General features: G+C 49.5%; 1 protein-coding gene across 1 annotated transcript; it reads right to left on the bottom strand.

The window, feature by feature from the left end:
- Window positions 1-3,047: 3,047 nt before the first annotated feature.
- Golga7b (golgin A7 family member B) lies at window positions 3,048-20,110 on the bottom strand. The gene is made up of 5 exons (XM_058581196.1): window positions 19,753-20,110; window positions 13,000-13,125; window positions 9,482-9,634; window positions 9,295-9,396; window positions 3,048-8,086 (listed from the first exon to the last, which is right to left on the bottom strand). Exons 1-5 carry the CDS (start codon window positions 19,762-19,764, stop codon window positions 7,973-7,975), a joined length of 507 nt encoding a protein of 168 aa, XP_058437179.1. The 5' UTR covers window positions 19,765-20,110; the 3' UTR covers window positions 3,048-7,972.
- Window positions 20,111-22,139: the final 2,029 nt, after the last annotated feature.

The following is a 22,139-nucleotide window of genomic DNA, read 5'->3' as shown; positions in this document are numbered from 1 at the left end:
AAGGTAGCTCCTTCTGCACAGCCAGGCCTGGAGCGGCCATGTAGGATTTCACCCTCAGAATCATGTAATGCAACCTCCCAATCAAAGGGCTAATTTCCTCCCTCTGAGGAGCTCCTCCAAGTGAGAAACACACACCTTAGCTCCCCAGTTCCTCTTGGGATGGTGGAAGAGGGACACATTTAGGCCAAATGGGGGAAGAAAAATCAAATGTACACCCTCTCTGCAGCTGCAGGCTCAGGCTCAAGATTTACAGCCCTGGAAGGCAGAGGCACAGAGGAGGTAGAAGAGGCCTTGGGGCTGTGTCCGGGGCACCCTCATTGCCTCAGCCCACTGCAGAGTCTCTTGTGCTGAGAAGCCACACTGTCTTTGGAGATTGGGTGCAAAAATCTCCCGGCTCTCCCTCCTCCCCTCCTTCCATCTTAAAATTTTCTCTTCACCCTGAGACTTGGGAATCAAAGACTCCAATTTTTGAATCCCAGACACTCCACCTTGCACCCCAAAGTGGCGGGAAGCTAGTTATTTCCTCTCTAAGCCTCAGTTTCTTCATCTGCAAGATGGAAGCAGTAATACCAACGTGGAGGAATGGTGGCAAAGCTCCCTCCACATAAAACATGTAAGGCACTCAGGACTGATGAACGGAGCAAAAAACATAAAACATGTAAGGAGCCTGGACTGATGAAATGCACGGATTATTATCAAATCTGTTCCCGGCCCTTCAACCTCCTGGTTTCGCTTCTAGCCGCACCTGATTTTACAACAATCTATAAGTCATTAACTGGGGTGATATTAGACCTATAAGAATCCTTCCCAACAAGACACATCCATCACTCAGAGTTACAAATGCAGAGTTCATTTGAGGACCGGGTGAGCACAGCATCTTCCCTTTGAAGAGTCCAGCCCTGCATTTAGATCTGCACAGGGGAGCACAGGGCCGATCAGAACCCATCCATTCACCTGCCTCTCCAGGGTCCTCAAGCATCCATCTCAAGCCAGGCAGCCCTCTCACTCATCTCTGGTCCATCAGTCATCTCCCTGCACCCACTTATCCATCCATCCATCCATCCATCCATCCGTCCGTCCGTCCATCCGTCCACTCTCCCATTCAAGGTACTTCATCCTCTAGGGCCCCCAGTCCAGACTTCCTGGAAAAGTAACCCTCAAAAAAGAGTTTACCCTCCTCAAACCATGGTGTGCAGGATGTACGGGCAGAGGCTGAGGGGGGTCGGGATTGTGCACCTCCTTCCCCTCCCCGGAGGTCATGAGCAGAGCCACAAGAATGCAGCCAGAGCAGTGTTCCTGAGAGCTGCTTCCCAGTGCAGGGGATGGCCTGGGGTCACTGCCTGCACCCTTTGTTTGACTTAAGCCAGGACTACTTGCAGTTCAATTGCATCACTCAGTGACTGCTGCATGTCTGCATTAGCCTGTGCTGTTGCTGAGGCAGGTTGCCTCCGGGGCCTGCGGATTACACCACTGCATATTCTCCCTCTTCCAGGCAGCCTGGGATGGCTGCATCCCCCATTCACCTGCCAAGGTGAGGCAGGCCCCGTGACAAGCACGTAGGGCAGGGGAAGGAGGATGTAGAAATGAGTAGGAGAAGATCCCCACCCTCAGCTGCCCTCAATTAATTACCAATTAATTGGGGGCAGCAGGAAGAAGGACCCTCACCAAATTGGAAGCCTTGTAAGCTACGCACAACGTTTCCTCCTGCCTGGGGCCTCGCTCAGCACTGCTCTCAGGTGGTAGCCGGTCTCCAATCACTTTTCCATTACAGAAATCGATAACTTGAATTACTCCAAAATAACGAGCACATCCATACCCCTGCAAAACTAATTTTTCTGTGTCTGCGTTTGCCCACGTGTTTCACTGTGGGTCTGGAATCTGTCTTTGAGTCAATCCAGGTAGAACGGCGCCTTGCATCTGACTGTGACATGGAGTGGCAGAACGGAGCTGGATTTGGAGTCAGGGACTTAGGTTCAAGTCTTTGCTCTGACACTTGCCAGCTGTGGGCCCTTGTCAAGCTACCTAACAACCTGGAACATGTTTCCTCATCTATAAAATCAGATTTCAAGTATAACCACCCACCAGAGTGCTAGAGAAATCAAATGGAATAATAATGTACATGAGTGTTCCTGGCTTATATTAGGGAATCAGTGAAGGCTTGGATAAATTATCTGTTTATTCTATGCAAGAATCAGAAACCTGCTATAAAATCGGTATCATTAGGCCATTGTATAATGAGGTCCTGGTGTCACTTCTGCAATAACAATAATATCTTACATTGGAGCACCAGATTATCATTTACAAAGATGCATGTTCATAATGCTCTTGTTTTACAAATGACAAAGCTGAGACTCAGGGAAGTTAAGGGAATCTGTGGGGGTCCCCCAGCTGGTGCAGCCCTCTGATTCCCTTCACACACTTCCTTCTCCTCCATCCTCTCTGATCCAAAACCAAAAGCCCCAGCGCAGCCCCTGGATGTTATGCACTAAGTTCTGCATCCTGCGGATACCAAAATGACAGGCCTTCTGAATGGCCCCTTGGAATTAGAGCTGTGAGCTTGGCACAGTCTGCCCTTGGTACTGCCAGGAGAATAAATCCTCCTAGAAGTCACCTGAGAAGGGTCATGTGGAAACCCCTGAAGGCTGGGCCTTGAAAGCAAGGAAAGCAACTGACATTACCAAGCACCTATGTTATGCCAGGCACGTTTGCAGCCAGTTTCTCACTGACTTTTCAAAACCAGTTGTTCTTAACCTTTTAGGAGCTGGTCATATACCCTCTGGGGAATCTGCTGAGAGCTATGGATTCTTTCCCCAAGTTAAAGTACAGATTATGCACACAAATGCGGAGGCAGGGGGCGGCGTCAAGGTTAGGAACTCCTGGTATAAACTCAGATGTTTTTAAGATTCTTAGGCACCATGGACCTTCTCTTTTGGAGCCCACTCTCCCAACCCTCACCATATCAAACACTTTTAGTATACATCCACAACCCAGAGTAAATATCAAATACACAGAGATGTACATACACATATATGTATGTACACAATCGCAGCCATCTCATTTGACATAATGCATTATATTTGTAGATCTTTAATAAAATGGTAATTTCAATTTTGTGCTTTCTTTTCCTATTTTGGAGCCAACAATTTTTGGTAAATTTTATTGAAATTTATCACACGTACAGAAAAATACACAGATCTTAAGTGTATAGCACAATGGATTTTTGTGAAGTGAGTGCCCCTGGGTTATGAGTATTCTGGCCAAGAAGCAGAATATCAGGAGTCCCTAGGTCCCTTCCATTCACCACTTCTGCCAGGGGAACCATGAACAGATAAGTTTGATGCAATTTGCCTTATGTGGGAATCAAACAGTTTGTGCTCATCCTACATCTGGTTGCTTCTGGGGAACTGGTAATTTTTTTATTCAGGTTTCAGACATTTTTGGAGACCCTTGGAAGGCCCATAGGTTCTTGATGCTGTTGAAATGAGGGGTTCTTGACCTTGCCTTCACATTAGAATCCCTGGGGAGGTTTTAAAATCCTGATGACAGGCTCTGTGTGCCCAAAACAATTAAAACAGAGTCTCAAGAGGTAGGACCAAGCTTTGGCTGTTGGTCATGCTTCAGGTGACTCCCATTTCATTCAAGGTTGAAAATGCAGATCTAGACAATCCTGTAAAGTGTCAATACCCCGCCTTACAATCAAAGAAACGGATTCTAGGAGTCTCCACCGTCTGCCACAAAGCCAGAGCACACACTCTGGAGTGACTTGGAGTGGTATTTGTTTTGTCTAATCCTTAGATAAACAGCAAGGCCAAACCCCAGTGAGGGTGCCTCCTGCCCAGACCCTTCTCACCTGGAATCCTTTCAAAGATATGGACAGGGAGAGGAGTACCCAGACCAGTGGGTGCCCAGAAGTCAGCCCAGCACTAGCCCCATGTTGGAAGACTGGCCACTGGTGGACTCCACCCTCACCCTGCACCTCCAGAAACTACAGAAAACTTCTTGCAGGTGGCAGCAGCTGCTGGTTTGGGGGCTGTTAGTGAAGTTTCACAGCAGCCAAGTGGGTCTGCGAGCCACTGCTTTTGACTCCCAGGTGCAGCACATGATTCTGCCACTAGGCGGCACTGGAGCTTCTGCAAGCCCTGTCTTCACACACACCTGCCTTTGGCCAAGGGAGGAAGCTGGCCCAGTGAAGAGAGAAAGGTGCAGCAAGAACTGCTTGGGCACGCCAGGTGGGATGTGCCCTTGGGAAGGGACAGCAGGGGACAGGGAAAGGGAGCACAATCTGGCTGAGGCAAGATCACAGTTCTTCTGCTTCATTGATCCTTTTAGGGCCTGTCCCTGGCCAGCAAGGGGGATGCAGGAAACACAAGGCTACAATCAGACCCAAGTCTCTGTCCCCATAACTGAGCCAGCCAAGAGAAGCCACATCCCACAGGTCTGCAGAATTGGGTCTTTCCATTGACCTTTACCAGGATGTCCCTGTGGGTCCCAGAAATCCATGAGCACACCCCACCCACACTCCTGCAATGCCCTGTGCAAGGAGGGACCAGCCCCAACTTGGAGCCCAAAGCTTCAGGTCCTTTCCTGGGAATCTACCAGATCCCAACCTGATGATGCCTGCAGAGGCCTTTGAAGCTAGATGTATTGATCCACTTCCCCACAGTTTGAAATCAGACTGTCTAGGTTCAAAGTCAAGCTCTGCCACTTCCTAGTTATGTGACTCTGGGCAATTTAACTTCTATGACCTCAGTCTCCTTATCTGGGAATAATAATAACCCACACCATAGAGGGTTGTTGTGATAATTCAATGATGAATTATATAGAGTCCTAGCCTCATACCTTGGCCCAGATGAGGCTGTTAAATGTTAGATACTTTTGTTATCATCATTATTGCCAATATTTGAAAGCGGGAAGGTCAAAGAACTCTCTGCCAGATTAGCACTCAGAGTGGGTTTTCCACTTTGGAAATCCTCACCCATCTACAGCACTTCCTCCCTAAAACACTTGGCTGGGGTTCAAGTCTGACCTTGGGATAGAATAAACACCCTACCCCAAAAAGCACTACAGAATGAACCTCCACACTGGTTAAGAGAACAGCCCCCACCTCCCACAACTCGTAGCAGCCCTCACAGCCCAGGCTTGAGCACAGGCAAAAGTCCAGCCGGCCCAGGCCTCAGGTAAATACCAAACTATTCCTTATGGGCAGTGAGTAGAAGCCTGAAAATCACTTGGAGTTCACAGCACCATCTGGAGGGGACCCCCTAGGCCCACCCCAGAGACCAGAGCTGCTATCCCCATCGTCTGATGAGGCCCTCTCTGGCCTACAGATCTATGTGACCCCAGCCTCCTGAAGCTTCAAGCAGCTTCCTACCTGATTACTACCCAGCTTCCTACCTGCTTGCTACCCACTGGGTCAGGAAACTTCCATTCGAAGATCATCAACCAGCTTTGTGATGAGGCAAGTCTTTCAGCCTCTCATTACACTTCTAGGAGAAGATGCAGGTAACCTTAAAATCCCCTCCAGTTCCTAGCATATGGTTTTAACAAAGTACCTGGCACACAGTAAGTACTCAATTAGTGTTTTGTTTTATAAACTCCAAGACATAGCTGCTGGGCTCCAACACCTACCTACTTTCCATTCTTTAGTACTGAGTAATTCATGTGATCCAACTCCTAACAGGGCCCAACCCAGGGTAAGAACTCAAAAATTGGGTAGTATCTAATTCACTAATTACTTTTGGCCTGGCTTTCAATTTGAACCTGTTCTGGCAACCCAAGACTGCAGACTCACCCAAAGATCAGATTAGAAAGCCTGACAGGCCGACCACCCCACTAAACCCTAAACTCAAGAAGACAGGTCCATCCGAGCCCTGTGTCAGTTCTGCTACCTCAAGTACATGCTAGGCCAGCTGACTCAGACAGCCAAGCCCCTCCCCACATGATCCTAGAATATGGAACTGGCCCCCGTCATCATGGGGCAGATAAGACAGCATGAGACTCAAGCTGGGCAAGTCCCTTTATTGGAAAAAGAAATAATAAAACAAAAGGCTACTGTTTGGCCTGTGCCCTGCCCACCCTCCCACCGGAGGTGCATGATCAGACTCAATTCTCAGCCAACAGTGGGCCAGGGCTGCACCGGTCATGGCCAGGATTCAGGGGCCATAACAGAGCCCACTGCACTACAGCTCTCCAGGGAGCTCCTTGCACCAGGACTCCCTGTGACCCAGACCCTTGAGCCCTCAAGGGCTGGGCCACCCTCTCCAGCTCTCTGGGTAGGTGTTTGCTCCCTCTGCTGCTCCCACGTCCAGGAGAAAACCAGGCCCCTCTTTGGTTCCAGAAAGCTACCTACAGCGGCTGGTGTTTCATGTCCACTTCTAGCACCTCCTGCCAGGTGAGGTAGGCAGCCCCTTTCTGTCCATCTTCTGGGCCCCAGACGCCAGGCTGCCCCCTTCCCACTGGCTCCCCTGGACTTCAGGAGCCAGAGCACCAATAGCTGGACATTCCTGCTGTCTTTGCAGTGAGAATTTACCTTTGCCCCTGCTGGTTGCCGCCTCCTTTGAATGTCCAAGAACGTTTCACCTGCACGGTTTTAAAGAGCCCTGGCACCTGGGTGGGCTGAATATGCAGCATCTGTGGCCCCACTGTCTCATCACAGGGGCTGGGAGAGGTACACTGAAGGCCACTGGAAGGTTGGCTCTGCTCTCCAGGACCCTGACTTCTCTTCTGCTAGAATGTGCACAGTAGAGTCCGAAGGTGGGGGAGAGGCCAGGAGAAAGATCCAGGCTGACAGCCCCCAACAAGGGATGAGGACTGACATGGGAAAGAAGCCACACCATCTACCATTGTGTAACACAACACGGCAGGATGCAGAGCTGGGCAGTCAGCCTGGCAGCCGAGGGGAACACAAGTGCACTCTCACACACAGACACATGCACTCATACAAGTACTCACATGCTCACACTTAGTCACACTCATCTATGCACACTCATGCACACAGGTACACTCACACATACATCATGCCTACACGTGTTCACATGCACTCACATTCACACTTTATACATGTGTACTCAGGTACACATATGCACTCAAACACATTTATACATGTGCGCACACACACCCACTCACACAGGTGCACTTACATTTATACACTGGTGCACACGTGCATGCTTACGCATGTGCATATTCACAAATGTGCATGCTTACGCACACGTGCACGCGTGCACACAGGTCCTAAAATCTGGAAATTGGCTCTGGTTCAGGAAATTCTAACTTCCCTGGCCACATCTTTCCACAAAGTTTGTCCAGACCCCCATAGAACCTTTCAGAGCCCAGAGTGTATTCCCCTCAACCAGTGACAGGTGTCCTGAAAGTCTCAAAGCTGGATACTTTTTGGCAAGGCTCAGATGGGCTTCCAACTCTGGGTGGAAGACAGGGAAGCCACAGATCTGGACGAGGTCAGGAGCAGCTGAATAGATCCCCACCAAGATGCCCATCTCCCCAGATCTCCAATTTGGCAGAAGTGGCATCATAGACAGGCAGGGACCCTGAAGTGGTCTCAAAAAAAAAAAAAAAAGCTGACACTGAAAGACAGCACTGAGAGCAGGGGCAAAGGAAGAGAGTCCTGGTGGATGTTGGCTTTGGGGTGAAGGATCATGCAGGGTGGGAATTCTCTGAGCCTCCCTCGGGGGTGTTGGGGAAGAAGCCAAGGAAGAGAGGGATTGTCCAAACAGTGTTCTCCCCACCCCAGCTTTCCCCAGGTCAGGAAGTGGACCAATCCTGCCAGCGAGGAAGGGGCTGGGAGCTTGAGCTGAGCGCTCACAGGAAACACAGGGACAGTCGCTCTCACTTCCAACCCTGTCAGCTTGGTAGACCCAGAGAAGACTTAGAAGCGGGTGCTCTGGTAGCGCAGCCGCCGCAGGTCTGCGAGGCCCTCACTCCGGCCATACACCTCCCTGCAGGGACTCTCGGCCAGTCACCGGGCCCCCGCCCCGCCACCCCCAGCGCTGCTGCTGCCACCGCTGCCGCTGCTGCTGCCGCTGCTCGAGCTGCCACTGCTGCACCGGTCCTCATAGATGGAGATCTCGATCTGCGGTCCTGGGTTAAGGAGCGCTGAGAGCCGCCCGCCGCCGAGCAGGGGCCGGTGTGAACCCAGCTAAGCGCAGGGGCCATGAGCAGCCCCGGAAGCTGAGCTCGCGTAGCTTCCTAGACAGCGGGGCTGGGCAGGCCTGGAGCTGCGGGCGTCCACGCACTCAGCTAAATGAGTCGCTGAGCGCTGAGCCGGGTCCACAGCCCCATCACACCAGGCAGGGCCCCGCCCTCACAGAGCAGTATCTATCGCAGGCCACCCCTGTGCTACCGAGGTGGTGTAACTGCGCCAGAAATATGAGGACTTCAGTGCGCTGCATTCAAATCCTGCCACTCACAAGCTAGGCCAGTCACTCGTTAATGATCAATTATTGGTCTGTCGAATGGGAATAATAATAGAACCTTTGGGTTACTGTGAAGATTAACTACGTAGGTACCCTCTAAGCACTCTACCTGCCACATGGGACAGACTCAGGGGAAAGAAGCATTGCTCGAGACGCTCTGTATGTGTGGTTTCTGGACGTTTTGTTTTCTTTCCTCTTTTTCTTCTCCATTTGAAAGTAAAATTAACTATTCTGCTCTTGTTGTTGCTGGGAGGGGGGGAGGGAGGAATGTGGGCACACCTGTCCCCCTGCTATTCTAAATAGAACCAGCAGAACTATGGCCCACCTCTTGCCCAGTCTCCCACCAAGACCCAGTTCTTCTCACCTGTGAATAAGGAACAGTGGGACCCATTGTGGGAAATTAAATGAGGAATATTTGCATATTCATGAGATGATTTACATAGTTCTTGAAAGCTGAAACAGCCTTATGGTTAAGGGTGGGCCTGAGCTCGAATCCTGGGTCTGATACTGACCTGCTGGGCGACCTTGAGCCAGTTATTTAACTTCAGAGTCCAGATACATAAAGGAGAATAAGAACTGCCTACCTGAGGGTGTTGTGAAGAGAATTACATGAATTCATAGTTTCAAAGCCCTTACTGTGGCACCTGCTGTATATTAAGCACTGATTACATGGGCTCAATAAGTGCAGACCTGAAACTCACCCCAATAACTTATGGTGGTTTGGGGCCAAAGACCAGTGACATGCAGATTCCAGGGCAGGCCCTGAATGGAGACTCCTAGGGTAGCTCCCATTTCCTGGCAGCCTCCCCAGGGAACCCCCAGTTGGCAGCTCCGTGCCCTGGCACAGAAGAGCCAGCAAGGATACAACCCTCATCCCACGCTCCACAGGGTCCGTGAGCAGGAGGCCTCGAGGCGCAAAGATCTTCTCATTCTGCTCCTGGATGTAGCGGGAGATCTTCTTGAGAACCTGCAAAAACAGGGGCCAGTGAGGGTGACGGTGCAGTGGTGAAGCCGGTGGGGAGGGAGACGCAGGGAGGCTCGGGAGGCACCACCTTCTCATAGTGGGTCTCCATGCAGAGGAAGATGAAGTAGGCTGTGGCACAAGCCAGGCAGCCCTCGAGGTAGGAGCTTCCCCCAATCTTCTCTGCCTCTGCGTAGAAGCCATTGAGAGTCTTCACAGTCTCCTCAAAGAGCTGTCGCTCAATCTGGAGGGAGAAAAGGACAAAGCCAAGCCAAGGTTAGCCTCCCTGGAGTGTGGACAGAAACAGGTGGGGCTCAGATGACAGTGGTGGGGTCACAAATGGGGGAGAGATGACATATAGTCACACAGTAAGACAGAGAGGCTACAGGTGGAACAGAAAGAACCCTGGACTGGGAGGCAGGAGGCCACAACCAGTCCAGACTTGGTCATCAACTAGTTTTGCAACCTTGATTGACCACTTACTTACACTAGTCTTCAGTTTCCTCATCTATAAAATAGGAATAAGAATAGCTGTTTGCCTCTCTTAGGATTAGGAGACTCCTGTGATATTGCAGATGCTTTCCGCAGAAGCTCAGACAAGTGTTGTAGGGACTTTGTCACTTCCCATTTTGATGGTCATGTCAGAGTTCAGGACCAAATTTCTAGGGGTCCTCCATGTCTCTTCTGGGGCCCACCTGCATGAGACTGATCAGGTGAGACCTCCAGAGAGTCTCTCCAGGAGAGGACATTCCCTCCTAGCTAAGAAGTCACCCTGCACAGCACAGCCACATGTGAGTGGACAACTGAGAAGATGTCCTCTCCTGCACACCTGGAATAATGATAGCTAAACTTTATTAAGCACTTTCTGTGTACTAAGCTTTTTTTTTTTTTTTTTTTTTTTTTTTTTTTTGATACTGGGGATTGAACCCAAAGGTGCTTAACCACTGGGCCACATTATCAGCCCCCCTTTTTAATTTTTTTTATTTTGAGAAAGTCTTACTAAGTTGCTTATGGCTTCACTAAGTTGCTGAGGCTGGCTTTGAATTTTCCTCAGCCTCCTAAGCCCCTGGGATTGTAGGCAAGTTCAGCTGGGCATGTTTTATGTACTCTAAGTTACCCTTCCTAATAATTCTATCAGAAAAGTACTACTGCCATCCTCATTTTATAAATGAGGACTGCTCTATGGTCCTGAGACTACAAGGACCTAGTGCTCCTTGGCCTTGGCCTTAGCCATCTCCATCTCTGGCCGTACCACTGTCCCTCCCTGCCCTACCCCTGCCATAATTTCCTATTAAAATTGAGTCATGCCACACCTTCCAGTCTTCCCACATCACTCCAAGTAAAATCCAAGAAGTCCTAACAGTGCCTGCCAGGGTCTCATAGCCTGACCCTGCCACACCATGGAGCCCACTCCTGCTATCCTCTGCACCCATTCCCTGCTTATTGAAAACATCTTGGGCCCTTTGTGCCTGTGCGCAGCTGCAGCACTCTCCCGGCACACCCCAGGGCTCATCCCTTACTTCCCTCCAGCCTCTCCTGCACACTCCCCTCTCCCAGGACACCTTACCCCTGGGAACCTGGGAACCATCACCTTCTTCTAATATTCATACCACCTGAGCTACTATGTGTTTATCTACTTCCTTTTCTATTTTCTGTATCATCTACTAAAAAATAGAGACCACAATTCCATTCCTCTATACCCAGTGCCTAATACATGGCAGGAGCCTAATAAATACTTGGTGAAATACTTCAGACCTGCCTGGGTTGCTGAGTGGAAGGATCAGGACCTTCCCCCCTCCCTTCCTAATCCCAGGCCAATTCTAAGGCAGCCTTGGGACAGGGGCTGCATCACCCACAAAAGAGGAACAAAACTCCATAGTAATGCTTCACAAGCACCTATGGTCCTTGAGGCCCCCCTGTGCCTGGCCTGAAGGTAATGACTGAGACCAGAGCCTTTGGCTGCCTGCCTTTGGTGACACTTAGCAGACAAAGGTGGAACAACTGGCTCTCCCCTTTGTGCAAGGCAGGGAGGAGGGAAAAGAAACCCCTCATTCTCCCTCTGGGTTTCCAGCCTTCCCTGCCACAACTCTGATCACACAGCATCTATTTTATCTATACCCACTGAAGATGCCATCCCATGCGTAAGAAAATCAGAGTTGTGTGGAAAAGCAGAATGGCAAGGCCCCAGGCCCTTCTGTTGCTGTCTAACTTAGGTATGTCACTTCCTCTTTCCAGCCCTTAGTTTCCTTGAGAAAATGGACTGATGTGATGCTTCCCAAGTTTTAATGCATATATACATAACCTAAGGATCTCATTAAAATGCAGATTCAGATGCAGGAGATCCAAGGTGGACTTTGAGATCTTGCACTGCTAATGAGCCCACAGACAAGGGATTAGTAGTGCTCATTTCTGGCAGCATAATAACATCATCTGAGCAGGTTTTAAGGCCTAAGGTGCACAAGTCTCACCCCCAAGAGATTTTGATTCAAATAATCTGGGGAGGAGGAGGATGGTTCAGAGCAGCAAAAACTGTCACTGCCCTACCTACCCAAGTTGATACCCTGCAAGGTAGCTTTCCCCAAAGCTCCCAGGTGACCCTAATGTGTGAAGAAACACCACACCAGCAACCCTCAGAGCATGACCTTTGAACCACTTGATTCCAATTTACCTGGGAATTCCTCATCAAAAAGAAATATAGAGCCAGCATGGTGGTACACACCCATACCCAGCTGCTTGGGAGGCTGAGGCAGGAGGATTGCAAGTTCAAAGTTAGCCTCAGCAATTTGGTGAGGCCCTAAGCATCTTATCGAGACCCTGAATCAAAATAAAAAGAGCTGCTAATGTGGCTTAGTGATTAAGTGCCCCTGGGTTCAATCCCCGGTACCAAAACAAAAATTTTTTTTTAATTCAAACAATTGTGACTAAAGTAAAATTAAAATTTAGAACAATGCTGATGCCTGCCTGAGCCCCTCTCCCAAAGAATCTGATTTAATTGATTTGGGGTACAGCCAGGACATCAGGATTTATTTTTAACTCCCCAAGAAATTCCAATGTTCAGCCAAGGTAAAGAAGGCTGTCTAGGGCTGGGGTTGTGGCTCAGTGGTAGAATGCTCACCTGGCACGTGTGAGGCACTGGGTTCAATTCTCAGCACCATATAAAAATAAATAAAATAAAATAAAAGTATTACATCCACCTATAACCAAAAAAATATTTAAGAAAAAAAGAATGGCTGTCAATAAATGGAGATTCCACAACCACTGTCCAACTGAATCAGCATCTCTGGATGACACATAATATCACCCTGTAGGACTTGGGAATTCACATTTGTTTAACAAGTTCTCTAGATGCTTCTCATGCAACTGAAATTTGAGAGCTGCTAGACTGGAAAATCTCTGAGGGTTTTTGTTTTTTTTTTTTTTTTTCCTATGAAGAGACAGCAAGACAATGTTAACAGCTTTTTTTTTTTTTTATTCTTCCATTGGAAGTGGCTGAACAAGTTATGTATCTTATATTATGTGTCACATGATCCTGGAAAAAATATGCACTCCAGTAAGATCCTCGGTCTTGTCACAGCCCTGGGTCTCAAGTTTAGAAAAAGGCATCCTTACCCGGCTGTCCAGCTCTGGGGGGAATTTGGTCTGGAACTGACAAATGGTCCCATCGCTATAGTCTCTCTGGATAAAGACCTTGGTGGCCAGCGAGGCACTGCGCCGGAGCTCCTGCAGATTGTGGACCTGAGGAGATAGATAGGAAGTACATGCTGAGGGTGATCATCCTTCCCAGTTTATCCCAAGCAGTTCCCCAGAGTGTAAGTCTTCCTATGCTAGAACCAAGAAAGTTCCCTGCAAACAGCGGGGAGCCAGCCACACGCAAGTGCTCCAGGAGGGCCCTGGGGAAGCAGCATTATGGAGTTATTCAAGGAGCTGCGGGACTTATCCCAGAAATACCTAAAAAAAAAAAAAAAATGCTAAGGTGAGCCAAAATGACAGGTTCTGGAATTATCAACAGCACATGAAACAAGATGAATAAGACACTCTGGTCGCCATCCCTGTGCTTGGGGAGCCCAGCTCAGAACATAACTGTAGCTTCAGGCCCTGAGAGAGGAACTTGTGACTGGGTTGGGAGATGAGGACCCATGGGACAAAAGGAGACCCTTCTGTGCCTCTGGACTCAGGGAGACTGAAGTTCCAACCAAGTTATGGCTGAGGACAGCGAGCATCACAAATGGTTTTCATGTTCAGCACTTCTCACCACAAGAAAGAAAGGCCCAAGAATATCTAAATTTCCCCAGAGAAAACTGTGGACCCAGTAGATTGAGGCAGAAGTTGAAGCAATAGCCTTCCCTGGTGGGAAGGAGCAGGGTGACTTCTGCCTCTTGTCCTCATCTGCAGACTTGACATTGACACAGAGCCTAGCACTTGAGGGGAGTGGGCTTGACTCCAGGTAAGAACAAGGTCTCTTCTTCCACCTCCAGCCTCACACTGGAGACCGACATCCCACTGGGTGAAATATGCCCAACGCTGAACCACATGGAGACCAAGCCCTGAAGGCACAGTGAACAGACAGCCAGTTCTTCCTGTGTAATTAAGCTGAATCCATTCAGTCACTCAACTCTCCTTTATTGAGTCCCTACAAGTGCCAGGCTCTGGGGTTGCTGTGCAGAAGATAGTCTGTGAGCTCCAGGGAGGACGACAAGTAAATATATAATGAATTAGACTGTGATAAATGGTACAAAGAAGTCACATTTATCCAGAAACACTTACCCAGAAAAGGCCTCCTAAAGCCTGTGTTGAGACCTAAAGGAAAGCCAGGGGTTGCCGAGGGGTGGGGAGAAAATTCAACTGGACAAATGGAGACACTTCTGCAGAATAACGAAGATAGCAGGCACAATCTACTCCAGTGGCTAGAGGCAGATCTCAGCAAGAACAGAGTTGGTTTGCAAAGTAGAAGAGAGCAGAGGAGATGGAGTGTAGAGGAGACAGGGTTAGATCACAAAGCCATACAGGTTTCTGTTGACGGGGAGGATTTAGGATGGGAGATGCTGAAAAGTTTGGGGGAAAATAAAAAAAGAAAGCTTGTCTATAAGGTAGAAGTAGATAATTGTGGCATTAAGGTCCTGAAAAGATGAGAATTAGAGCACATAAGACTGTCCAAAATCCAGGTGAACCTTGCTCTGGGTAAGAGATGTGATCCCAAAGTATTGGGATTGGATTAAATAATACATAAATGTCCCTCAAGTCTTAATATACCTTGATCTTGTAATCCAGGTTTCTGTTAAGCAAGTATCCTTGACATCTATTAGGATCCTGTGATAACTTTGAAAATAAAAATGTTTTGGTAATATAAGTAATTTAATCATTAATGTCCCTGCTTGGTCTAGTTCGGATTTCTACATAATGTTGCAATTTTTAGAGAAAAGTAAAAGATCGTGACCTTCCTTTGCCCTTCTAAAACCAATTTACGAGAGCAAATCATGGATTCCAGTAGTTCTAGGAGGATCATTCTGGCAGTTTTTTGAAAAGTAGGTAAGAGTGCTGTAAGGAGCCAGTCAGGGGATGATTCCCTTTGTAGTGGTGCAGGGGAAAACTCAAGTAGACCTAACCAGGCAAAGGGGTGGTGAGAATGGAAAGAACATTGCTTTGGCCATTGAATGGATGTGTATGCTACCAGGAGTCTCTAGTGACTGATTGACCAGCCATTTCTTCTTTCCCCTAGGCACACAGCTAAATTAATTCCCAGGCTCCCATGCAGTTATGGGTGGCCATATGCCTGAGTGGACGTGAATAGAAGTGATGAATGGTAAGTGTAGGCTTGACTCCTAAAGACCTGACACTCTTCCCTGCTCTTCCCCCTTCATGGAAATCAGTGGATCTGTGTGTTGAAGATGGTGGAACCATAAGTTGGAACAAGCCTGGGTCCTTGGATCACTGCCTGAAGGAGATCCACCTGATGATTAGGAGCCAGGATGGAATCAGACACACATTTTATGTGACATAACATTGGTGTCCCAGACCCACAGAGAGCACACACTGCAGACTCATATTCAGTTAGTAAGAATGGTGCTTAAGGCAAAAGAGGATCTCCTGGCTCTCTTCATTCATGGTGGCTCAGTTGTGAAGTGCCAAGAGGCCCTTGGTGGAAGATGGTCCGCTAAGGGAATAGCAGCCCTGAACCTAGACCACACAACCCTGGGCAAGTCTGCCCCTCCTTGGGTCTCCATTTCAAGCAGACATTGGAACTCCATAATCACTAAGACCTCTCCCAGCCCTGACATTCTAGAGGCCTCATCAGGGATGGTGAACACAAGTGCTTTTAAAGGCAAAGCAGTAAGTGGACCAGGTGGGGCCTGTAGCTAATTAGAGAACTCACACCCTATCTCAGGGAGACTGCTAATGACTGTCATGTGAGACTTTGCACCCACACTCTGGTTTTCTAAAGGAAACCACACATCTTTACTTTCTTAGCATCAATATCCTGATATTTAAATATTTCTAATATATTTTTTAAATGCATAAGTACTAGCAGGCCAAATAAGGCTCATCGGTGGACCAGACTGATTCCTAGAGTTGCCAAATTAGAAACAAAGAATCTCATGGCAGGAACCTTGAACAAGACCTAGAACCAGGCCACAGGCCACTTGCCAGCTACCCAGCTTCCAGGAAGCAGGAGGGGGTTTTCTTTTTTTTTTTTTTTTTTTTTTTTTTGAGGGAGAATTTTAATATTTATTTTTTAGTATTTGGCAGACACAACATCTTTATTTGTATGTGGTGCTGAGGATCGAACCCGGGCCGCACGCATGCCAGGCGAGCGCGCTACCGCTTGAGCCACATCCCCAGCTCAGGAGGGGCTTTTCTTTTTTTTTTTTAATATTTTTATTTTGTTTACTTATTTCTATGTGGTGCTGAGGATCGAACCCAGGGGCTCACACATAAGAGGAGAGTGCTCTGCCGCTGAGCCACAACCCCAGCTCCAAGGAGGGGCTTTTCAATAGAAAAATCCATGATGCTTCCAAATCCTTCAAGAGGATCCCAAAGCAGGTGCACACGTCTCTGTGAGGCTGCAGCTTTTCTCCAGGGGTTTCATAACTGACCCAGAGACATGAACTGCCCTCCACAACCCTGTCCATCTCCCATGGCCTTTCCCATGGCCGTTGAGTAAGCATAAGACCTGGAGGCATTTCATGAGGAAGAAAATCAGTGATGAGACCCACAGGCAGGCACCACTTTCATCAAACTGCAACATGACAACAAAGTGAAGGCTGCCGAAGAGTGGGGACCACAGGTCACAGCGTTAGGAGCTGTGCACCAGGGGGAGGAGCCAGCACTAGAGGGCAAATGAGCTCAAGGCCTGGTGTAGCCAAGACAAACAGGAGGCCCCACCTGGCCCACATCACCATCCTCATTAAAAGCCATCTCATTCCATAGGAAGCAGGTGAGGCTCAAGAATCAGGGGATTCAGCTGATGCGCCAGCACTGTTCACTCCAGGCAGGGGTGTGGCAGAGGAATAGGGATCGTGAGTCATAGGCAGCCAGGTCAGGCCTGAGGAAGAAACATGGGCACAGGGCCACCCTTCTTCTCACCCTACACCAGGGCCCAAGCCTAACCCATTGTCTGCTGGTTGTTAATTCCTGTCTCAGAGATCAAACCTTCAACTTCCCTGCGTGGATAACACTACTTGAGTGCATTTAAAAATCTCTGAGGGCCCAACTCCACTGGTTGGAGGAGCCCCTCCCAACCAGGCGCTTCCCAGTTGTCCCTGGCCATCTGGACTGTTTCACAAGACAGACCCTGCTCCCAGTGACACACATTTACAGAGTTTTGTTGCTCAGGAAATGGACTCATTAGGGCTTTCCAAATGAGGTCAGTGTATGGCTCAAGAGGTTTCATCCCTCCTGTGTTCCTCACATGAACCCCTCTCCTAGCACCAACTTTCTAAACAGAAATCGTGGAGCAGAGAAGATCCAGTTTCCATTCAGAGATATCCTCTCTCACCCCTTCTCTCAATATGCAGGCTGCTGGAACTGAGGGCTTCCTCTTCAGTAACCTAAGGGAATGGCCATGGGAAATTGGAGTGTATTTTCCTTCTCCCAACAGGTTTTTCCTGGTAATTTCAACTCAGTCCTAATAGTAAAAGCAGCCTGGGGAGAATGACTCACCCCTGGTCCAGACGCTGCGCACGTCCTGTGCCTTGGCAGAGCCTAGGCTTCCTCCCTCGGCACTGCCTCCAGACTCCACCGAGGCCAAACCATGGAGTGGGAAGTGTTTGTCCTCAGCTCCCTGTCCCTTCTGGATATTCCTCTGTCCATCCATCCTTAATCTTACCCAGTCAGGGACCAAGGCCAGTCAGGGACTCTGAGTCTCCAGGTTCCAGCCCTTCCAGGCCTCTGCAACCCTCCCCCCATCAAAACATCATATCCAGACCCTCCTTTTTATTGGGCACCACAACTGCTCCCACCCCGGAAGCAACAATAAAATCAATGGCCATCGAGGAAAAGAGTCAAGGCCTGTCCTGGCTCCGCCAGTTTTTAGCCATATTTTCTTAAGTCTCTGCATTCCAGTTGCATCATCTGTAAAATGGGATAATGATGCTTCCTTTGACTCCTTCATGGGGATCAGGTTAGCTTCTGAGCCTTGGTTGTCTCGTCTGTTAATTGCAGATAATAACACCATCCTTACCCACTTCACAGGGTTGTTCTAAGGCTCAAAGGCGTTCATGGGTATGATAGTGCTTCGTACCCAGGAAAGTGCTATATTCGCAGAGGCGTTATGAGCAGAGCCTCTCCCAAGGGAGAGTCAGGCATGCCTAACAGCAGCCTCCTGGAAACCTGGTCTCAACCTAGTGATGTGAACCTGCTGGCTGGAATCTGTGGACCACAACAGTCCTGAGAGGGAGAGATGCTAGGACAGATGGGCCTGTTTGAAGCTGTCAGATCACATCACACAGGCAGTCTGCTTCTCTGCCCACACTGCTGACCCAGCCATGCTCAGGTGGCTGAACTTCCCGCTATCTGCCCAACACCAGCAGCCTCTGCTGCAGTCTGGCAGCCCTATCTGGAAGGAGACCAGCAATCTGGCCATCTCTCCTGTTGTTCTTCCTGCTCTTCTCAGTGTCTGTGGTAGATTCTGAGCACTGCATTCCTCCACTCTAGAAGCCAAGCTCCAAGATCTGTCCAGGACTTACCCCCACACTGGGTCCTAGGTGCGCAAGAGCCCCTGCTAGCTAACCCTGTGCCTGGTCAGAAAGCCGAACAATACCAAGCAACAGCACCTTGCTCTGTGGAGCAGACTTCAGTGGAATAACAACAATAGCACTTGGTATTGATGTCACGCTGCTAGCCAGAATGCCCAGAGGCACTGCACAGAATCATTCAAAGGCCTCTGCTCTCTTCCTGGCTGTGCTCCAGCAGGGCTGGAAATGGGGAGACACCACAAAAGAAGTCAACATCAGAACCGGGGAGACCCTGGTGTCCTAAGTCCACTCCAAAAATTCAAAAGAAGAAACTTTCAGCTCTGCTATTGACATGCTGTGTGAGTATCAAATGGGTCCTCCCCCTCTCCATATGTCAGCTTTATCACTTAGAAAGTGGGAACATAAAGAGCTCCTATCTGCCTCACCAAATAAAGGGGAAGAGGGGTAATCCTTAGGTGTAGACAGGGTAATTCCTGATCTCTTAAGCATTGCACAAAGATTCTTCCCTTTAGTAACAGGTCCCTTCTTTCAGCCTATAGGCACACTGAAGAAGGCAGCATCTCCCATCAAGCAGGACAAAGGTGGACACCCTAGGACACACAACTCAAATAGGGTGGAAAAGCAAGAAAAGGTGGTTCACCAAAGTGGAGTTTGGTGCAGGAAGCTCACTTAAAACAATCGTTTGGGTTTGGGGTCTGAGGATGTCTTTGTCCCCTCCCTCTTCTAAAGAAAATGCAGATGTAGGGGTAGTCTGTCTTCCCTTAGCCAAGCTTTGGGTTCAGGATCTGAAAGGCAGCACCGCATAGCAACAGCATCCGGCTGCCTTCCCTCCCCTTACGCATACACGCGTCTCCAACCCTCTAGGGAAGCGGGAACCTTAGTCTAGGGGAAGAGGAAACCCCAGCCAGGGGTCCTGGAGGAACCCTGGGACTAATGCCAACAAGTGGACACTTCAGGGCCCAGGGATGCGTGGGAAGATTAACACGCCTGGGGTGAGATGAGCCCTAACTAGAGACCCAGTCTTCCACCCTGCCACTCCACCCCATCTCTTCCCTCCGGACTCTACCGGGGGAGCCATCGCTACCCCCACTTCACCCGCCTCTTGCCGGTCCGCCCCTAGCGGAGGTGGCGGCAGTAGGGCACTGCCTGCGGGCCAGGTACTCGCCCCTACCTCGGTAGCCATGTTTCGGGGTCGCTGGAGGCTCCCAGGCTGCCGCGGAGCAGATCGAACGGGGCTGTCCGCGGTGCTGACTCGAGGAGCGGGTGGGCTGCGGGTGGCAAGCGGGGGCCCGGGCTCTGTCCGTGGTGCTGATCAGGACGCCGCGGGCCCGGGCGCAGGTGGGCAGGTGGGCGGTGGTGTCCCTAGCGGGGGCGCTGTGCTGTCCGCGGTGCTGATGCGGTGCTGCGCCGGGGAGGCGAGGCCGCGGCGGAGGCTCCTCGCCGCTCGAACGCTTGCTGCCACGGCTCCTGCAGGCAATGGCCCGGTTTATCTTTGACAGCGGCGGCGGCGGGATGGGGGCGGCGTGGGGAGGAGGGGCTAGCGCCTCCGCGGGCCGGGAGGGGGAAGCCGCGGCCCCCAGACTCCGGCGCCAGCCGGAGAGGAGCCCCGCCCGCGGCCACCGGCTCAGCTCCCGCCCCGCCCAGAGGCCCCGCCCCTCCCGCCTGCCCTCCCCCCAGTAAGAGTGCCGGGAGCTCCACGCTCGCTACCGCGGTCTCCAGGGACTTCCAGACCCAGAGGAGGGAGGCAGGAATGTTCTGGGGCACGGCACTCCAGCCTGCGAGGGCTGACCGACCCAACCTTTTTGCAGCCCGCCCCCCACACACACACACCCGCGTCCCACCCCTCCGCAAGGTGCGGTCTCTACCTTTCCAACCACCCCTAGCGCCCTGCTTCTAACCCCTCCCCCACCCTACTTTGGGCTTCCTCCTCCTCCTCCTCTTCTTCTTTTCTTCCTGTCTTCTTTCTCTCCCAATTCATCTGTATGCCCCCCACCATCACCAGAGTTTGCATGGATATTCCCTCTTCTCCCCTCTCCTTCCCACCGCTTTGAACCCCCTTAGCTAGAGGAAGATGCTGCAGACCGCAAAGAATCGTTTCCTTTCTTTAAAATGTGCCCGAACTTAGTCCTCAGCTATACCATGGGGTCCCTTCTCTCACGGAGCGCCAGAATGGAAGCAGGTCTCTCCTTCTGGCCCTGGCTCCTCTGCAGTCCCAGAGTTTACACACAAAAACCACAGGCGGAAAGTGCCAAACTGGTATGCCCACTCTCTAAGGGTGACAGTCTGGTCCTGCGCAGCCTTCACATTTTCCACAACACACCTTCCAACTAAATGGTCTATTTGCTTAATAAACAAAAAGGAAACCCCAGCACAGATGCCCTCTCACACACCCATAACACCCCTGGTTTCTTGAGGGGGCTCAGTGTGTTCCTCTGCTTCCCACTGCTGCCTGGGTGTCAACAGCAGGAGCCCACACAAAGGGGGAGACAGCAGCCAGGTGACCTGGTTCTGGTCCAGACGTCTCTGGTTGTCCAACCTTGGGCTTACCTCTTGAGCTCATGATCCTTCTTCTCTAAAACATGTGTTGGACTGCCCCATTTCGAGTGCCTTTCTTTTTTCTTTCAACCTTTTATTTTGAAATTTCCAAACACACAGAAAAGTTGAAAGAAAAACACAGAATAGACTATCCCCTGCTTAAACAATAGGCAACATTTAGCCACATTTGATAGTTGTAGGATCGTAGATATATATTTGACTAGATTATTAGAAAGTGACAGATATTGTGAGGTTTTATCCTTCATTACTTCACCATGTGTGTCCTAATAATAAGAGCATTTTCCAGCCTAGTCATAATATCATCATCACATCTTTTAAAATTCCACATTCTCTCAGAATCTAGGGTAGTTCAGTACCCCTAAAACACATTAATGGAAATTTCCCCCAGAACTTTTCATTTTTTAATAGCTAACATTTATTGAGCACTTACTTGTGCCAAACCATATCTTAGATGCTTTTTATGTTTTACCTTATATAATTCTCAGATTTACTCCTTGAGTTACATGTTCTTGCTATCTTTTTTTAAAATATATTTTTAGTTGTTAATAGATCTTTATTTTATTTATTTATTTATTTATTTATGGCGCTGAGAATCGAGCCCAGTGCCTTACACTTGCTAGGAAAGCTCTCTACCACTGAGCGACAACTCTAGCCCTCTTGTTATCTTTTCATTACTGCCAGGCATGATGGTACACACCTGTAATCTCAGCAGCTCAGGAGGCTGAGACAGAAGGATCACAAGTTCAAAGCCAGCCTCAGCAAAAGCAAGATGCTAAGCAACTCAGTGAGACCCTGTCTCTAAATAAAATACAAAATAGGACTGGGGATGTGGCTCAGTGGTCTAGTGCCCCTGAGTTTAATCCTTGGTACAAAAAAAAAAAAATAAGGAAACTGAGTAAATTGCACAAGGTCACATGACTTGTGAGAACTGGAGGCAGGATTCAAATAGGCAGTCAAGTTCCAGAGCTTGTGTAGTTGGCCCTCCTAACTGTACTGCCTCAC

This window comes from Marmota monax, unplaced genomic scaffold, assembly GCF_021218885.2.
Source record: "Marmota monax isolate L192 unplaced genomic scaffold, Marmota_monax_Labrador192_F-V1.1 WCK01_AAM20220418_F8-fsc00004, whole genome shotgun sequence".
Taxonomy (NCBI): Eukaryota; Metazoa; Chordata; class Mammalia; order Rodentia; family Sciuridae; genus Marmota; species Marmota monax.
Note: the sequence above shows the minus strand (reverse complement) of the source record. Positions and strands in the feature narration are given on the sequence as shown.

Excerpts from the sequence above, each read along its gene's own strand:
- Golga7b (XM_058581196.1), bottom strand. Across the intron at positions 9,397-9,481 it reads TGGAGACCCACTATGAGAAG|GTTCTCAAGAAGATCTCCCG; the intron begins GTGGTGCCTCCC and ends CTGTTTTTGCAG. Across the intron at positions 8,087-9,294 it reads TGGAGCGTGGGATGAGGGTT|ATCGAGATCTCCATCTATGA; the intron begins GTATCCTTGCTG and ends CCAGGACCGCAG.